The sequence below is a fragment of the Macaca thibetana genome, chromosome 1, assembly GCF_024542745.1.
Source record: "Macaca thibetana thibetana isolate TM-01 chromosome 1, ASM2454274v1, whole genome shotgun sequence".
Classification (NCBI taxonomy): domain Eukaryota; kingdom Metazoa; phylum Chordata; class Mammalia; order Primates; family Cercopithecidae; genus Macaca; species Macaca thibetana.
In genome coordinates this window covers 30,300,042-30,320,420 of record NC_065578.1, presented here as the reverse complement: position 1 = coordinate 30,320,420, position 20,379 = coordinate 30,300,042, and the positions used below count along the sequence as shown (strand labels likewise).

The 20,379-nt window shown below is 41.9% G+C and overlaps 2 protein-coding genes across 18 annotated transcripts in view; one reads left to right on the top strand and one right to left on the bottom strand.

The window, feature by feature from the left end:
* Positions 1–20,379, bottom strand: part of ZCCHC17 (zinc finger CCHC-type containing 17) — a 1,254,002-nt gene that overhangs the window by 32,216 nt on the left and 1,201,407 nt on the right. For 16 of the 17 annotated variants that reach the window (XM_050796123.1, XM_050796213.1, XM_050796133.1 and 13 more), the window contains one exon: positions 14,442–14,499. The exons of the other annotated variant lie outside the window; for it this stretch is intronic. In XM_050796123.1, coding sequence (XP_050652080.1) covers positions 14,442–14,499 — 58 coding nt within the window. The remainder of the gene's footprint in view (positions 1–14,441; positions 14,500–20,379) is intronic. 17 annotated transcript variants of the gene reach the window in all.
* SNRNP40 (small nuclear ribonucleoprotein U5 subunit 40) overlaps positions 1–20,379 on the top strand; it is a 202,650-nt gene that overhangs the window by 127,364 nt on the left and 54,907 nt on the right. The window lies entirely within an intron of this gene.

Sequence of the window (20,379 nt, the reverse complement as noted above, 5' to 3'; positions counted from 1 at the left end):
TGACCTCATGATCCATCCATCTCGGCCTCCCAAAGTGCTGGGATTACAGGCATGAGCCACTGCGCCCAGCATTTTATTTTTTTATTCTACTTTATTATTTTATTTTTTATTTTATTTTACTTATTTTATTTTTGGTACTGGTAGCTGTCTCCCGGATAAACATGACAAGTCTAGAAGCACTAACAGTGAAAAACTGGAAACAACTTAAAACGATTATGTGGTACATCTGAATGACAGAATAAAGCTATTAAATGTTCATAGAAAATATTTTTTTAATGCGGAAATGTTTAAGGTCCATTACGTGCAAAAAACTACAAATTTTAAATATACAGTATAATCTTAATCTCAACATATTAAATTGTGTACACATATGTAAATACACAGAAATACAACAAAATGTTGGCCAGGCATGGTGGCTCATGCTTGTGATCCCAGCACTTTCGGAGGCTGAGCCAGGCAGATCACTTGAGGTCAGGAGTGACCAGCCTGGCCAACATGGTGAAACCCCATCTCTACTAAAAATACAAAAATTAGCCAGGTGTGGTGGCAGGCACCTGTAGTCTCAGCTACTTGGGAGGCTAAGGCAGAATAACTTGAACTCAGGATCGTGCTACTACACTCCAGCGTGGGTGACAAAGCAAGACTCCATCTCAAAAAAAAAAAAAAAAAGAGAAATACACCAAAATGTTAACAGTGCCTATCTCCATATGGTAGTAATAGCACATAATGATCATTTTCTGTTGTATTTTTTTCCCTCTATTTTTCTATGGTGAGCATGCATTATTTCCGACCATAAAAATTATAATTAAATAATATATACACTATGAAATAATGTGAAACTATGTCTCATATGGACATAGACCAAAAGGAAACATAAAAATAGTTACAACAGGGTACAGGATTATTAAAGATGAGACATTAATGGCTTATTACCAAAAGGCCTTAGCTTATACAGCTTTATACAGAATTAAACAAAAGACACAGTCTAGCCCTCGCCCTCGATCTTGAATGCAAATGTCAGGTAGGCAGTTGCATATCCAAGTCTGTAGCTCAGGGGAAGGGTATGAACTGTAGATATAAGTGCAGGAGTCTTTAGCATGCAGATGCTTATATACTAAAATACATTAACCAGATTTGTCAGTTTAGTAACTGGTTCAGAGAGAGACACATACCAGCTTATTAATTTACAATACAAGATATAGTTTCCTTATACCTGGAAGGTTCTCAGTTCTCATCTAGGTAAACCAGCTGCTGCCTTCAGTATTAAATACCTGAACAATTACATTAGTGATCAGAAATTGCTTCCACATGGAATCAGAACAAAAGGGAGACAACTATCTTGAGATACTTTTTTTGTCCATGAAGGTTTAGTGGACACTCACTTCCTCAAAAAAAAAAAAAAAAAATCCATCTCAGCTGGGCGTCGTGGCTCACACTTGTAATCCCAGCACTTTGGGAGGCTGAGGCAGGCAGATCATGAGGTCAAGAGATCGAGACCATCCTGCCCAACATGGTGAAACCCCATCTCTACTAAGAATACAAAAATTAGCTGGGCATGGTGGCGGGCACCTGTAGTCCCAGCTATTTGGGAGGCTGAGGCAGGAGAATTGCCTGAAGCCGGGAGGCAGAGGTTGCAGTGAGCCGAGATCGAGCCATTGCACTCCAGCCTGGCGACAGAGCGAGACTCTGTCTCAAAGAAAAAAAAAAAAATCTGTACAGTTCATATCATCAGATTCATTTCTGCCCTCAGTAAGGCAAGATAAACTCTGCCAACTTCAAGCACTCAGTCTTTCTTTTACTATGTTTACTACATTTTAAGCTGACAACCCCCTGCTTATTCCTGTAATCTCTCCCTCAGTAGAATATTATGATACAGAACGGGCACGGTGGCTCACACCTGTAATCCCAGCACTTTGGGAGGCTGAGGTGGGTGAATCACTTAAAGTCAGGAGTTCAAGACCAGTCTGACCAACATGGTGAAACCCTGTCTCTACTAAAAAAATACAAAAATTAGCCAGGTGTTGGTGGCACTTGTCTGTAGTCCCAGCTACTCAGGAGGCTGAGGCACGAGAATCACTTGAACCCAGGAGACGGAGATTGCAGTGAGCTGAGATCGTGCAATTGCACTCCAGCCAGGGTGACAGAACGAGGAAAAAAAAAAAAAAAAAGAATATTATGATACAATCAACTAGATTTCAGTCTCCTAAATTACAATTTCGTTCCAATCCCTTTTCCCTGGAATTACACCCAGATTGTCTTAAGTCTTGAGTGCTCCCATCTCTTCAGTCAGTTTTATAGGCAATTACCTGGTTCATTTCTATCTATGGCTGAAACGATACTCTGTATGGGGGGATTCATGACTAGATTCATTCTCAGAAAGCAGTCTGAATTCTTGGGAGAGACTTCATTGTTAACATGGACACACCACCAAAAGTCAGATGATGTGTATGTGGTAGAGGACACCATATAAAATATTTGAGGCCCCTTCCCTTTGTGCTGAGTACCTCACTATATATACTACATCTATCCATTCATTTAATCCTCTTTGACAAAGGTTCATAGGAAAAAATAGTCTAGAAATCATATAAATTATCCAGGATCACAAGGCTGATAACAGAAGTGCAATTCAAATATGAGTTTATCAGGTCTCCTACATCATACCAATATTTTCCCCATTTTTTCTTTATTATTAATCTGTATTATCCTTTCAATTAAAAAAAAAGGAGAAAGATGAACTTACCTACAAATAGAGGAAAGCACATCTAATTCTATTCCAGCATATGCTCCAAAATCAAACAGAAACAAACAAAAATGCTTTGCTTGCCATGCCACACCAAAGGGAGCTCTTCAGAGCAGTCTGTGCTTGGATTTCTCACATCAAGCCATAAATAAATGCCCAAGAGGCATATCAAGTCCATTATCAAGTTCAATAAACCCAACATGACACTTAAAGACAATGAGTCCCATCTGAATGCCTACTGGTAAAAACAGAAAAAAACCCAAACCTGACAACTTGGAAAGGGCTAGCTCCTCAATCACCATATGAGAGTAACAGAGAGAGCCCATTATAGTCCCCTTAAAACCGCTGCCCCAACTGCGTTAGGTTCAACATTAATTTCTTTCACAACTCCCACTGGCAATAAAGGAAAGAAGTGAAAATCTCAAATCATTAGAGGACAGCTACAGCCCGAACAATGTCAAAACAAAAGGTCATTGTTACCTTTGGGGAATCTTAATTCCCTCTCCACATTTTTCAAGTCAATTCATCTCCCAATCAATGGTATATGACAATAACATAAGCACATTAGTGAAAGTGTTTTAACATCCTTTATCTTGTTGGGATTAAGGAGTCACTAAAACATTTACTAAACGCTTACTATATTATAGGCAAAAATATATCCAAGGGTTAATGAAACATGGTTCTCCCAGTCGAAAAACTCAAGACCCTAAAATATGCATATCATTCCCATTTCAGAGATAAGGAAATTAAGGCTCAAAGACTAGGCGACTTGCCAAGAAGCCAGTTAATGGTAGAGCTGAGGCTATAATTCATTCATTCATTCATTCAGTGAGATTTACTGAACACCCACCCACTATACCTCAGGTATTGTACTATGCCCTGACTCATCCAAACAGCCTAACCATTCCACAATTCCATGGACTAAGTGCAACAACACTCATTTTTATTACACGCCACTCTAATTCATTTACATCACTAGACTGTAAGCAATCTGAGGGCAGTAAGGGATTATGTTTCTCTTACCTCTGTGCTCCCACCAAAAAAGCTAATCAGAAAATAGAACTCAATAATTATTTGCTAAACTGAATCCACTGCTAAATATATTTGAACGTCTATCATAAGCAAGAAACTCTGAAAGTATAATGTTGAAAAATTTCTATTCTCAAAATTTCACAGTTTAGTGCTGGAGGGCAGAAGACAGTAGAAAAAAAAAAGAACTTTATAATTGTATAGGGTTGCACTGCCTAATAAGATAGTCACTAATCATGTAGCTGTTTTAACTTTCAACTTCAATTAGTTGAAATAAATAAAATGAAAAAGTCATTTATCAGCACAGATATAGTATAATACAAAAATACATTTGTCCCCCTTCCTGGCAAAGAACTTCTAAAACTCCTGGGATTTACTAAGTGATAGGAGTGTATTCTGTTATTCATAATAGGCCCCTTTGATTACACCCGCGTTTACGTTAATGAGGTGACAGAGTGGGATCCCTAGATAGCCTTAGGATGGACTAGTCACCAGAAAGACCAAGTGATTAGAAGGCTGGAACTTTCTTTTTCTGTTTTGAGACAGGATCTTGCTATGTTGCCCAGGCTAGACTCAAACTCCTGGAGGGCTCAACTTCCCCGTCTCAGTCTCCCGAGTAGCTGGAACTATAGGTGCTCACCACCACGCTGGCTTAGAGGACTGGAATTTTCAGTCCCACCCACCAATGTTTTACTTCTAGGAAGAGGAGGGTTGGGAGCTAGAGACTGAGTTCTATAAAAACTCCCATACATGAGATTTGTAGAGTTTCTGGGTTGGTAAACACATCCTAGTGCTGGGAGGGTGGCATACAAGAGAGCATGAAAGCTCCCCACCACACCTTATCTGACCCCACTCCACTCCAGCCATACCCTGCCCTATGTATCTCTTCAATTATTTGGCTGTTCCTAAGTTGTATCCCTTATAATAAACTGGCAAAGAATAGTATCGAATCCTATATATACTATGGTTTTCCTGTACATACACAACTAAGATAAAGTTTAATTTTTTTTTCTTTTTCTTGAGACAGGGTTTGTTCTGTCACCCAGGCTGGAGTGCAGTGGCATGATCTCGGCTCACTGTAACCTCTGCCTCCCAGGCTCAAACAATCCTACCCCCTCAAGTCGCCTGGACTATAGGCACACACCACCATGATCAGTAAATTTTTGTATTTTTGTAGAGATGGGGTTTCACCATGTTACCCAGGCTGGTCTCGAACTCCTGAGCTCAAGCGATCTGCCCACCTTGCCTCCCAAAGTGCTGAAATTACATGTGTGAGCCACCATGCCTGGCTGTGAAGTTTAATTTATAAATTAAGCACAGAAATAGATTAACAATAATAATAACAGCATAATGTCATAACAGTTATCACACACTGTTGCTGTAACTTCTGCAGTTAGAAATTCGACAGCAAAACTAGTATGAATTTTTCCTTCTTCACAATTTCACACATAGAAGATTCATTCTTAGGATAGATCTTAGCAACCACAGGATAGGATTACGTTTTCTTTCCTTAATTTTAGATTCCAGGGGTACATGTTCAAGTTTGTTATCTGTGTATACTACATGATGCTGAGGTTTGGGATATGAATCATCACATTACAGAAGTACTGAGCATAGTACTCAAAGTTAAATTTTTCAACTGTTGTACTCCCCCTTCCCTCAGTTTCCCCTCTAGGGGTCCCCGTTTTTTCCTTATTAAGTTGAGAACTTTTACCTTTTGACTTAAAGGAAGCACTTTATGGCTTCTCTCAGGCATATCAAAATTGCCAGCGTCACTATTACACTTTGGGGCCATTAAGTAAAATAAGGGTAACCTGGAACACAAGCACTGCAATAGCAGACAGTCGATCTGATCACTGAGAAAGCTACTAAGTGACTAATGGGCGGGTAGCATAACACAGTGTGGATAAACAAAGGGACGATTCATGTACCAGATGGAATGGGGCAGGACAGCGCAAGATTTCATCACACTGCAACTGCAACTTAAAGCTTATGAATTGTTTCTAGAATTCTTTCTTCAATATTTTCAAACCTCAGTTGACCTAGGGTAACTGAAACCGTGGAAAGTAAAGGCACAGATGAAGGGGGACTACTGTAAAGTGTTTTCCTGACTTCTGTAAGCCATTCTGGCAAAGTCTCAAACCTAAGGAGGTGGTCATGGAACCCCTGTTTACAGCTGATTGGTCCGAAGTACAAGTGGCCCAGGACTTGCAGCTGGCATCTGAAGAGGGGCAATTTTGTGGGACTGAGTCCCTTTAATTTGAGAGATCTAACACAAGCTCCAGATAAATAATGTCAGAATTGAACTGAGTCGTTGGATACCCAGTTGGTGTCCAGAGAATTGGGGAGCTGGTTGTCAGAAAACAAATCAGAGAACATAAAGAATATTTTCATCATCACAGAAAGTTATCTTGGAATGAGAGGGGAAAGAAAATCTAGCTTAGGTTTGAATATTAGGAAGGGCTCTTCAACTCAGTGGTGGCTGAAGTATTCTGAGAACAGGACATCTGGGAAACTAGCTCAAATTAGAATCTACCTACCTGAGCCAAAGATGTTAAGATCTGATCAGACCAGAGTTATTTTCTAACTCAGTCCTTTCAGGCTGAGACTTAATGATCTTCCCTCTTTATAGGCAGAGAAACTAAGATACACTGTAAGGAAGTCAATTGCTCAGTTATACAATAAACCTATAGATCTCAGGATTAAAACTCACAGTTTCCACCTAATTGTTTGGCTCCCTGAGCTTTCCCTCTGAGGCTTGTCTCAGCCCAGCTGTCAGACTGACAGATTCACTTGTAAGCTGTCAGTCACAATCAGAGGCATCACCTGACAGGGTATGGATAAAGTGAGTTAAAGATTGACTGCTGGAAGGTCACAGGCCTTTAATTCCACACAGTCCCCAAAGTGTCACATACGCCCAAGTTAGAATGGGACTTTCAGGCACTGGCAGCTATGGTAAGTATATTAACAAGAAAACCTGTGCTCAGACAGAAAGAGGTGAATGTCCTATGGGGTGAGGAAGAGTTCGATGTCATTCAATCCAAACCAACATAAAATGAGAAACTTAATTACAGACTGCTGACTGCCAGCTTGAAAACTGCTGGTAAACCATTTCTAAAGCAAAGATGCAATTTGCAGAAGAGTAGTCTACAAGGTTAGAGGCAAGGATTTATTATCCAAAGATCACCTCTTGGATTTTAATAGAAAACACTTAAAAAAAAAAAATTCCAAAACTCAAAGTCCTTCTTCCATGTACATCCCTTCCTTAGCAAAACCAACTCCCCAGAGGTGACCAGTGTTAATCTGTTAAATATTCCTCCTGCCTTTCTTCTAAACATAGGCAATAATTTAAAATACATAAAGAAAAAAAGATATATAAAGTACACTTGCTTTAAAAGGGTAGGGAAGGGAGATGCTACACAAAGTCTTCTGGAACATGTTTTCAAATTTTATTATCGTGGACTTCGTTCCATGTCAGTAATTTTTTTTTTTTTTTTTTTTTTTTTTTTTTTTTAAGGGACAGGGTCTCACTCTGTTACCCAGGGCTAGGGTGCAGTGGCACAATCATAGCTCACTGCAGCCTCTGACTTCTGGGCCCAAGTGATCCTCCTGCTGCCACACCCAGCTAACTTTTTTGTAAAGATGGTGTCACAAGATTCTTCAGGTGTCATTTTTCCAGCCAGAAGCTGCTGTGGCCAGCAGCACCTTTGCCCGAGTTTTGCTTGGGCCTGCCGGGCTCGTTCGGCCCACTTGGCCCGGCAGGCTGCACTCAGTTTTGCTTGGGGCCACTAGGCCTGTTCCATCCACTTGGTCTAGCGGGCTGCGCTCTGTTCATGCTACTGTCCCAGATCCCACTCCTGCCAAGGGCGAGCCAGGCTCGGAGTGGCAAGGGGTGCATAAGTGAGTGAGCACGGGGTCCAACCACTGCGCACAGCCAGGCACGCTGGCTGCTGTGGCTGGGCAGGCAGCTCCAGATGCTGGCACAGGCACCAGCTCCATGTGAGGCTGTGGCTGGACCAGGCATACTACAAGCGGCTTCCACTGTGGACTATGGGGAACGTGGTGGTGCCCAGAAGTGTGGAGATGCCAGGAACCGCAAAGCCCCAAAGAGGGTGTCACAGCTCTGGCTCAGGGAGCCCTTGGGTCTGTTATAGCTCTTCAGTCCCGCCATTCAGCGAGTCCCAAGTTCTTGTCTTGCATCCAGGAAGAATGAGGTACGCAGACAACTGGAGGGTGAGCAAGGCAAAGAGTTGCTTTATTAAGTGATGGTACAGCTCTCAGGAGACCCAAAGTAGGTAGCTCCTTTCCACAGGCAGGTTAACCTGTTGAGTGCAGCTCTCAGCAGAGAGGAGACCCAGAATGGGCAGCTCTTATCTGCAGGCAGGTCATCCCAACATCTGCAGCTCTCGACAGAGAGGAGACCCATTGTGGGTAACCCATTTCCACAGGCAGTTTCTCCCAGTGTCTGCCCAAGTCTGGCTAAGTCCAGGGTTTTTACAGTCTTCAGAAGTGTATGCTGACTGGTCCATGGGCTCCCTGGGCAGGCCCAGAAAAAGCACCTTAAGTTCTCACTCTGGGCCACAGACTCCACCTGGAACTGAGAGCCTGGCCCCTATGCTTCAGGCCATCCCTGGCTTGAAGGTGGGGCTTCACCGAAAGAGACCTGCCCCTTTCCACCCAGAAGCCTGTCTGCCAGGGGCACCTGCAGGCCCATGATGAGTCACCCTCATAACCCCTTTGGCCTCCCTCTTGTGCTCACTGGCACCCAAAGTCTGGAGGGGGTCGAGGTAGTAGGAAGCTGGCATGTCAGCACTACCCCAAGGCACGCAAACCCAGCCAGGCTGCAATAGTGCCCACGCTAGGCTTCAACTTTGCTCCAAAATCAGAGCAGGAGCCAGGAACTGGAAGAGGCCAGGCAGTGGGAGCAGGCACTTCTGAGCCTGTGGGGGAAAGGGGTCTTCCCGGACCTCCAAGAGCGCAGGGATGCCTGGGTCTGCAGCTAGGGCTGAGTGATTGCAGATGCACCCGTGAGGGTGGGTTCCCACCCCACTAACTCATAAGGGGGCAGGGATCCCGCTGTTCCTGGCTCCTGCCAGCTCCATGGAACATGCAGCCCTGGCTGCATGGCCCCCACTATGGCTGGCATTTTTGAAGCAGCTGCTCTAGACAGGCCTCCATTGCCATCAATGGGGTCTTGCTATGTTGCCCAGTCTGGCCTTGAACTCTTGGCCTCAAGTGATCTTACTGCTTCAGCCTCCCAAGTAGCTGGGATTACAGGTGCATGCCACCACTCCCGGCTCATGTCAGTAAACTGACATCTATTCTGTTTCATTGATTCTAAGAGGCACTAAATTGGAGTGCTTCTTATAATCAATGATGTTTTACAACTGTTATCAGTCAGGTAGCAGTGTGATGGAATTGTGTGAAAACCTTCCATTGCATCTTTCTGGTAAGATGAGGCGTAAGGGTGTCTTAGAAATACAGTCATTCTTTTAATCATCTGCATAGTCTACAGAACAGATGCACATAATTTATGTAATTCTCCACTCACACTAAATTCTCTAAAGAATTTCTGGATTAAAGGGTAATAAGCACACTAAAAATGTTAATAGGCGGCCGGGCACAGTGGCTCAAGCCTGTAATCCCAGCACTTTGGGAGGCCAAGACGGGCGGATCACGAGGTCAGGAGATCGAGAGCACCCTGGCTAACATGGTGAAACCTCATCTCTACTAAAAAAAAATACAAAAAACTAGCCGGGCGAGGTAGCGGGCACCTGTAGTCCCAGCTACTCGGGAGGCTGAGGCAGGAGAATGGCGTGAACCCGGGAGGTGGAGCTTGCAGTGAGCCGAGATCGCGCCACTGCACTCCAGCCTGGGCCACAGAGCGAGACTTCGTCTCAAAAAAAAAAAAAAATGTTAATAGGCATTGCCAAAGTCTGTGAAATTATGCTCCTGATAGTGAGTAAAAGTGTCCATGTCTAACACTGGGTATTAACAGCAATCTTTTAAAATATTTGTTAATCTCAAAGATTTCAGGAGTGTTTTAAATCATTTTTTAAAAACATTTGATAACTTTGCTGCCCTATGTGAAAAAAAATTTTTTGAGATAATTGTACATTCATTTGCACTCAAAAGAAATAATACAGAGGTGAGGCCGGGTGCAGTGGCTCAGGCACGTAATCCCAGCTGACTTCGGGAGGCCGAGGCAGGTGGATCACGAAGTCAGAAGATTGAGACCATCCTGGCTAACATGGTGAAACCCCGTCTCTACTAAAAATACAAAAAATTAGCCGGGCATGGTGGTAGGTGCCTGTAGTCCCAGTTACTAGGGAGGCTGAGGCTGGAGAATGGTGTGAACCCAGGAGGCGGAGCTTGCAGTGAGCTGAGATTGTGCCACTGCCCACTCCAGCCTGGGCAACAGAGCAAGACTCCGTCTCAAAAAAAAAGAATACAGAGGTTTTATGTACACTTTATCCAGTTTTCTCTAATGGTGACATTTTGGAAAACTATAGTACACTATCACAACCAAGATGCTGGCATTGATACTGTGGTATAAGAAATACATATACGATCTTTGTCCCTAGTTCCTGGCAGAGTTCCTAAAACCCTTGGACTACTCTGAGTGATAGAAGTGTCTTTTGTTATTCATTAAGTCCCTTAATGAGGTGACTATTGGTGGGTCCCTAGATAGCTTCAGAAACAGAGGAATCAAGGATGTGATTAGATAGGGTTATCCCAGCTACTTGGGAGGCTGAGGCAGGAGAAATGCTGGAACCCAGGAGGCAGACATTGCGGTGAGCTGGTATCGCACCACTGCATTCCAGCCTGGGCAAAAGAGCTAGATTCCCTCTCAAAAGAAAAAAAGAAATTTCAACCCTACCCTCTGACTTCTGGGAAGGGGAGAGGGGCTGGAGACTGAGCTCTATCACTGAAGGCCAATAATTTAATCAACCATGTCTATGTAACAGATCCTCCATATAAACCCCTAAGCAATGGAGTTTGGAGAGTTGGTGAATACATCCCTGTGCCAAGAGGGTGACACACCCCAACTCCATGGGGACAAAAGCTTTGTACTCGGAACGCTTTGGGTCTCACCCTGTGTACTTCCTCATCTGACTGTTCATTTTTATCCTTTAAAATAAACTAATAGTAACTATAGCTTTTTTTTTAGTTCTGTGAGTCACTCTAGCAAATTACCAACTTCGGGGCAAAGTACTGGGAATCCCAAAAATTGTAGCCAAGTGAGACAAAAGTGTAGGTAATCTGAGGATCCAATATTGGGGTTGGCATCTGAAGTGAGGACAGTCATGTGGGACTGAGGCCTTAACCATGTGGAATCTGACACTAACTCCCAGGTAATTAGTGTCAGAATTGAATTGAATTGTTGGACATCCAGTTGATGTTAGAGAATCAGAGAACCGGAGAATTGGTTGGTGTAGGAAAAAACATCTCAGATAAAATCGACTGGCTCTTGTTCAGATTTCCCCAGTTTTACCTGTACTCATTTGTGTTTGTGTATGTGTATGTACTTAGTTCCACGTAATTTTACCACATGTGCAGATTCATGTATACACTGCCACAGTTAAGATACAGAACAGGTCCCTCACCACAAGGATCCTTCCTATTGCTACTTCCTTCCCCTCCTTAATCCTTGTCAACCGTTAAATAATTTGTTCTCCACTTAGATAATTTTGTCATTTCAAGTATGTTACATAAAAATCTTTGCAAATCATATATTTGATATGGTACTAGTATCCAGAATATATGAGAAACACCTAACTCAACAATAAAAACAAAAATAACCAGGCAGGTGTGGTGGCTCACACCTTTAATCCCAGCACTCTGGGAGGCTGAGGAGAGCAGATCACTGGAGGACAGGAGTTCAAGACCAGTCTGGCCAACATGGCAAAACCCTGTCTCTACTAAAATGTAGCGGGGAGTGGTGGCACATGCTTGTAATCCCAGCTACTCAAGAAGCTGAGGCATGAAAATCACTTGAACTCAGGAGGCAGAGGTTGCAGTGAGCCAAGACTGCACCATTACACTCTAGCCTGGGCAATAGAGCGAGACTCTGTCTCAAAAAGAGAAAAGGATTTTGTATTAGTCTGTTCTTACACTGCTAATAAAGACATACGAGACTGGGTAATTTATCAAGGAAAGAGATTTAACTGACTCACAGTTCCGCATGGCTAGGGAAGTCTCAAGAAACTTAACGACCACGGAGAAAGGGGAAGCAAACACGTCCTTCTTCACAGGGCAGCAGGAAGGAGAATAAGTGCCCAGCGAATGATGGTTTTATGTCACTATGATGAGAACAGGATGGGGCAAACCACCCCCATGATTCAATTCTCTCCACCTGGTCCCTCCCACAACACATGGGGATTACGGGAACTACAATTCAAGATGAGATTCGGGTGGGGACACAGTCAAAATGTATCAGATTTGAATAGACATTTTCCCAGAAAAGATATACAAATGGCCAATAAACCCAAGAAAAGAGACTTAACATCATTAGCCATTAGGGAAATTCAAACCACAATGAGCTGTCCCTGCACATCCATTAGGATGGCCATACCCAAAAAGATAATAACAAGTGTTAACAAAGATGTAAAGAAAGTAGAACTCTCATACATTGCTGGTAGGAATGTAAAATGGCGTGGTCACTTTGGAAAAACAGTTTGGCAGTTTCTCAAAAAGTTGAACACAGAGTTACCATATGACCCAGTATTTCTACTCCTAGGAATATATCCAATGAAAGCAAATATCCACACAAAAAGTTGTACACAAATATTTATAGAAACATTATTCATAATACTAAAGAAGTGGAAACAACCCAAATATCCATCAACTGATGGAATTGCAACAAATTAATTTGTAATGGCAATAAAAAAGAATGAAGTACCTATTATAAAACAGATGAACCTTGAAAACACGCTAAGTAAAAGAAGTCAGTCACGAAAGACTATATACTGCATTATTCCATTTATAAGAAATGTACAAAATAAGCAAATATACAGAGATAAAATAGAATAATGGTTGCCTAAAGCTGGTGGCATACAGAGAATCTGGAGTGATGGCTAATGGGTACAGGGTTTCTTTTTATGGTGACAACAATGTTCTCAAAGTAGATCGTGGTGATGGTCACAAAACTCTGAATATACCAAAAAACCACTGAATTGTACACTTTAAGCAGGTGAAATGTGTGGTATGTGAATCATATCTCAAGTAAAACATAAGAATGCTATATAAATGGAATCATAAAGTGTATAACCTTTTGAAAGTAGCTTTTTTCACTCGGTATAATTTCTGGAGATTGATCCAGGTTGTTGCATGTATGAATATTTTATTCTCATTCCTTTGTATTGTTGAGTAATATCGCATTATATGAATCTACTAAAGTTACTTTTTAATCATACTGAGAATGAGTATCTTTTACTATAGTACCAAGTAATATTCTTTTCTCCTGCGAGTTGTTGTTTCATATCCTTGGCACCTTTTCCTAATACCCCCTTTGTATTAGTTCTTTATCATATGTACTACAAATTCTTTTTCCCAACTTAACTCTGCTTACAATGATTTTTGCAATTAAGTTTTTAATTTTTATGTAGTGAAATATTCTTCTAGATTTTCTTCTAGTACTCTTAATGGCTTTAAAAAGAATTAAAATCTTTAATTAAATCTTAACTTATTTTAGCATAAGAAGTTAGCAAGTAGAATCTTTGGATCCACCAGCAGTGTGATATAGTAGAAAGATCCAGGGGCTAGGAATCAGAAGGATTGGGTTCTAGTCTTGGCTATGCTACTACCTAGCCCACTCTGGGCAGACAACCAGTCTGTGGAACCTGCCTTTTATGCTTACCATAGTTTTGGTAAATAAATAAGATTATAGACTTATAACAGGATTCTCAAAAAATGTTCAACAGATGCCTCTTTATGAAAAAAACTTAAAACATTATATATATATATATGCTTGTATCACTTACAATACTATTCTCATTTCATGCGCTATCTACTAGAAAACTCACACTGTCAGCCTCAGACAGAGGTAGCTTGCCCTCCCGCAAATCCTGTGTCTAAAGAAGTCAAGTGGGCCGGGCATGGTGGCTCAAGCCTGTAATCCCAGCACTTTGGGAGGCCGAGACGGGTGGATCACGAGGTCAGGAGATCGAGACCATCCTGGCTAACCTGGTGAAACCCCGTCTCTACTAAAAAATACAAAAAACTAGCCGGGCGAGGTGGCGGGCGCCTGTAGTCCCAGCTACTAGGGAGACTGAGGCAGGAGAACGGCATAAACCCGGGAGGCGGAGCTTGCAGTGAGCTAAGATCCGGCCACTGCACCACTTCAGCCTGGGCGACAGAGCGAGACTCCGTCTCAAAAAAAAAAAAAAAAAAAAAGAAGTGATTTGCCTAGGGTCACAGGTGAAGTCTAAAGAGAAGCTGGTTTCAGAAGTAAACCCAATTAGCTATACCCCAGCCTTCCTCCTGAGTCAGAGACCACCATTCTTCTGCCCGCTAAAAATGAACTGTCATCTTGTATTCATATCTATATTAAAAAGAAAACAAATGAATGAAAAACTACTGTCTGAAAAATGTACAGCCTATAATTAGGAGGTGGTGGGGTGTTAGCAGAGAGTAGAATCAGAGGGCTGAATTTCAAGTTATAGGCTCCTACCTTGCTTCCGACAGCCTGGGATTTTGATAAAGGCCCCATAGTCTGTCACCATAGCAACCTATAAAGATGGGGGAAAAAATCAATGTCACATAAATAAGAATCTTTCTTTTGTAGTATTTAACCTAATCTCCCCAAATTTGTACTTCATATTGACTGCCTCTGTATGCTACAAAACTGCCTAAAAATGATGCTCTGTCAAACATTCTTTCTGGGTTTTTTTGAAATTTAGACTGACAGGTATGTGTGTACACATTAAATACACTGGTGAGATTAGAGTGTTGTCACATGGTGTGATGATACTGAGGAATACCCAAATCCTATACCCAGTAAAATCAACAACGGAGTTTCATGAACAAAGGGAACATATTGATATTACCAAAGGAGTTTCATGAACAAAAGGAACAAAAAGCAAAAAACCAGGTAATAAAGTTATGCTTTATATTAGCTAGGACTGAGGCCTCCAAACCCAATACAGAGAACTTTAACAAATTTGGGATGGATCACGCAGGGCATTCTTCCCCTCATACCTGAACTTCAAATCAAACTACAGCATACAATCTGTTATATTTAACTCCAAGTCTGAGTCTTGGGTTTCATCAAGACAACTAGATAAAAAGTCAATACATACACATCTGACAGAACCTGATCTAATCAGAGAGAAAGAGTTGTCCCCCCAGTCTTCTGCAGAGTTGTCTAAGATGAAGAAGTTAGAGGCTTGATGGGTCGATGTAACAGGCAACCAATAAATGTTCGTGATGAAAGGCCCAGAACCCTTGCCAGATAAATCATTAACCCAAGCTCTAGCTCTCTCTTCCCTCTGTAGCCTACCCCATCCCCCCACCTGTGGATTGAGGGTAATGTTGTCACTATATACTGAATTTAACACTAAATGTTTATTTGTAAAATATTCAATATAATCTTACATATATAAACTTTATTCTTTTCAGTGGCTTTAAGTAGCTGCTTCATCTTGAGCACTGTTTCAGCTTCACCATAACTAAAACAAGGGGAGTAAATAAAACAATCCCAACTACACTGCTATTTACTAATATATACTGAATACTCACTATATGCAAAATAATATTAAAAATGCTTTGCATAGTCCTCATGTCACTGTATGGAGTTGGTACTATTATTCCCATTCAATAGATGACAAAAAGATGCATGAAGAGACTAAGTAACTTATCGGAGGTCCAAAGCTAAATAAGTAGCAGAGCTGAGATTTGAATCCGGAATCTTAAATACACTAGAGTTGCTCACGGGTTCTCTCTAACTATAAAATTCTAATGGCCAAAAGCAATGTGGTATCCGATATCCAATCTGTTCCTAGCAACAATCCTAGAAAGCATATACAGTAGATCTTATGCTGCAAATGAAGTGGAATAGTATAGGTGTATCTGGGTGCTATGCCATGTGCCTATAGTCCCAGCTACTCCAGAGGTTGAGGCCAGAGGGTGGCCTGAGCCCAGGAGTTAAGTCCAGCCTGGATAACATAGCAAGACCCCATCTCCAAAAAAGCATTTAAAAAAATAAAAGAAAAAATAACAGTATAGGTAAAGAAAGTGAACAGGCTTTGGAGTGAAAGATGTGGCTTCTAATCCTAGCTCTGCCATTTCCCACCTGTGGGATCTTGCACATGACTTCCCTTTCAGGGCCTAAGTTCCCATTTGTTCTCACTTTGCTGCTGCAGGTAACAAATGATGTACATAAAGTGATTGACATAGGTATATGGCACATAATGGACATTCAACAAAGTGTAGCTTTTCAATAATTTACAGTCTAAGACACTGAAGCACAAAAAGATTAGTGACTGGTAGGAAGGCACACAACTACTTAAGAGTTAGGGAGGCCAGGCGTGGTGGCTCATGCCTGTAATCCTAGCACTTTGAAAGGGCGAGGCAGGTGGATCACCTGAGGTCAGGAGTTCGAGACCAGCCTGGCCAACATGGTGAAACCCCGTCTCTACTGAAAAAATACAAAAATTAGCTGGGTCTGGTGGTGGTGTCTGTAATCCCAGCTACTTGGGAGGCTGAGGCAGAAGAATCACTTGAACCTGGGAAGCAGAGGTTGCAGTGAGCCAAGATGGCGCCACTGTACTCCAGCCTGGGCAAGAAGAACAATACTTCATCTCAAAAAAAAAAAAGTTAGGAATAGAACCTAGAACCTCGGTCCCTTGACTACCTAGTCCAGTGCCTTATACTTCACCAAATATCATCATTACCCACTTCAATGTTAGGATGGAAATAGATAAAAACTTTCATTCTCATTTTTTAATGGAGACATTGGGACTGAGCACTTGAATTAACTCTCCAAGACACAACATGAAGAATGGGTTACGAACCAAAAGTTCTAAACTCATGTTTTATACTAATGAACATGTTATGCTGGGTTAAGAACCAGAGAGTCCCAAAGAAACAGTACAATCACACAGACACTTAAAATCAAGGCAAGGTACAGCCAATGAAATGACTTTAGAGATTAGCTGGTCCAGTTCTACCATGTTTCAAATGAGGAACGTAGAGATCAGAGATACAAAGTGCTTACCTGAGTTTACAAAGCAATTTGTTCTTTGTAAGAGAGGGCCACATAATAAAGATAAGTCTCCCAATTTTTAATTGAAATAAAAGCAAATCCCTTCTTTCTGGACCAAATGAAGGCACTTTGGTTTTTGTTCCACAGTTCTAGAAAGCGGACTGAAAAGTCTCATACTGTGTAACAACATTATTAAAGAACATAATCATCCAACAAACTTAAAAATAGCATCTGGGTCAGGCACAGTGGCTCACACCTATAATCCCAGCACTGTGAGAGGCTGAGGCAGGTGGATTACTTGATGCAAGGAGTTCAAGACCAGCCTGGCCAACATGGCAAAACCCCATCTCTACTAAAAATACAAAATTTAGCTGGGCATGGTGGCACATGCCTGTAATCCCAGCTACTTGGGTAGTTGAGGCACAAGAATCGTTTGAACCCAGGAGGTCACAGTTGCAGTGAGCCAAGATCATGCTACTGCACTTCAGCCTGGGTGATAGAGCAAGACTCTGTCAATAAATAAATAAATAAGTGAATAAATAAATAAATAAATCTGGAAGTTAGAGCCAAAATCCCCTCGTTGCTGTAAATTAAGACAATCTCACTTTTCAATCCTGAAGCTCCAGTGTCACATTACGGTCTTTAGAGGTAATGTAACAGACCTTAATTTGGCCTCTCCCAAAAGGAAAGGTTAATATGCTCCAGAATGGATGCACTCAACTGTTCAGGCATTGTTTCAGATTTCTAGTGCCAGGTGTTTTCATCACTGTGTCTCCTAGAGTGCAGTCACACCTGCCATAGATGATCATGCAGTCTGCCTGGTGTCCCAACAATAATTAGTCAAATAGCTCAGGGGAAAAAATTCAATAACTATCTCAACTGAACTCATCAGAGCTTGGGTAAAATAAATTTCCCATCTTCAGATTATAGGTGGCAAACGGCCTTGAAACTTGTTATCACCATAATCTAAATGAAGAATTTGAGGCTCAGGGGCATAAGTTACTTGTCAAAAGTCACTAAGTTAAATAGTAGCACAGCCAAGTACAACACAGACTTTTTTTTTTTTTTACTTGTAGTCCAATGCTATTTCGACCCTATCAACATGAATCTCCCCTCAGCATTTCTTTGGCTATGGGAAGCCTAAGCCAAATCCCAAGTCTCACTGTTATGCTTGTACCCCCTACCATGTATTAATATAATGCACTCTGCTACCAACATGCTTCTCAGAGAATGAGAGGATGAATATTGGCTTCTCAGCTACTTAATTACTAGGTCCCAAATCCCTGCTGAGTTCACCAAGAGAAGTGCTGGGACATGGGCTGAAACACCACCTTCTTCAAGGACAACTAGTCCTATGAGGCTTGGGCTCCACTTTAAGCACCTACCTACTATGTACAAGACACCATGTCAGGTACTGTGAAATAAAGACAACTTTAAAAAAGGGATGCCCAGTCATTTTAAATGAATTTGAAGTAGTTACCAAGACATATGAGACAATCATGGCCTCTGCTCTACAGTAACTCACAATATAGTAGTAGTGAGAGACACATACAAGTAATAATAATACAAGACAGACTAGGATAAATGCTGTAACAGAAGTGTACAAACAAATGACCGTAGAACCACCAAATTTATCTATATTCCTCCTATAACTCAATTCAGTCAAAAGAATTCTCTTGGTTGGGTGCGGTGCCTCATGCCTATAATCCCAGCACTCTGGGAGGCCAAGGCAGATGGATCACTTGAGGTCAGGAGTTCGAGACCAGCCTGGTCAACATGGTGAAAACCCATCTCTACTAAAAATACAAAAATTAGCTATATGTGGTGGCATGCGCCTGTAATTCCAGCACTTTGCGAGGCCGAGGTGGACGGATCACGAGGTCAGGAGATTGAGACCATCCTGGCTAACACGGTGAAACCCCGTCTCTACTAAAAAATGCAAAAAATTAGCTGGGCATGGCGGCGGGCGCCTGTAGTCCCAGCTACTTGGGAGGCTGAGGCAGGAGAATGGCGTGAACCCGGGAGGCGGAGCTTGCAGTGAGCCGAGATCGCACCACTGCACTCCAGCCTGGGCGACTGAGACTCCATCTCAAAAAAAAAAAAAAAAAAAAAAAAAAAGAATTCTCTCATGGGTCTTTTTGGTTCCTCCATACATTTATGTAAAATTGGACAACCCCAGCTGCAGTTTAGCAGAAAGTAAACTTGGAAAGAGGATCTGATTTAGAATCCTAGCTTTGCCATTTATTAATCAATGGACGATTACTTAACTTCTGAGAACAGTCTCTTTATCTATCAAACAGAGTTAACAATTTCTTTAGGGAGATTCAATAACACAGAATGTGTGAAAGTGCTAGCATAGATTAGGCTTACACATTTTTTTTTTTCAATTTTAATGTAACTCCTCTTCTTTGTAAATATTGGATACTCATTAAATGTTCATTGGATGAATATTCTGAAAAGTTTCTTCGTTCCAATTTATCATATTTCTCTTTCCCTAACTCCAAGTCACTTCTAAACCATCCCTTTTCAAAATATGCTACTGAAATAGTAAGTTAGAACTATAAAGTTCTCTCTGAACATTCCTAAAGACCATCCATCCTTGATAGTAATATATAAAACCTACACTAATTCAAGCTCCATCTCATATAAGAAAAAGCTGTAGGTGGCCAGGCACAGTGGCTCACACCTGTAATCCCAGCACTTTGGAAGGCTGAGGTGGGCAGATCATCTGAGGTCAGGAGTTTGAAATCAGCCTGGCCAATATGGCAAAACTCTAAAATACAAAAAATTAGCTGGGCGTGGTGGCTGATGCCTGTAGTCCCAGCTACTCTGGAGGCTGAGGCAGGAGAATCACTTGAACCCGGGAGGTGGAGGTTGCAGTGAGCCAAGATTGCATCACGCCACTGCACTCCAGCCTGGGCAACAGGGCGAGACTCTATCAAAAAAAAAAAAAAAAAAAAAAAGGAAGGAAGGGAGGGAGGAGAGGAAAGGAAGGAAGAAAGGGAGGAGAGGAAAGGAAGGAAGAAAGGGAGGGAAGGGAGGGGAGGGGAGGGGAGGGAAGGGAGGGGAGGGGAGGGGAGGAGGGAAGGGAGGGGAGGGGAGGAGGGGAGGGGAGGGGAGGAGGGAAGGGCGAGCTGTACGTTAGGATCCACTTTAGAAATCCGAGTTATTCTGTGGAGAGCAGAGTGTTCTTCCCCTTCTTTTGTGCAGCACCTGATGAGTGAGGGCTTCATGATCAGAAAAATCAGTTTCACCTCCAGTGCTACACTTCCTTCTTCTGAGCTCTGGTACCTTACTAACCTCTGGGGATACCATGAGCCATAAAGAAAAAGGACAGAGGCTTTAAAGAGCAGAGTTGTTTGCTATTTGTTAAAATGGTATTATCCTTTGTATCTTGACTATTATA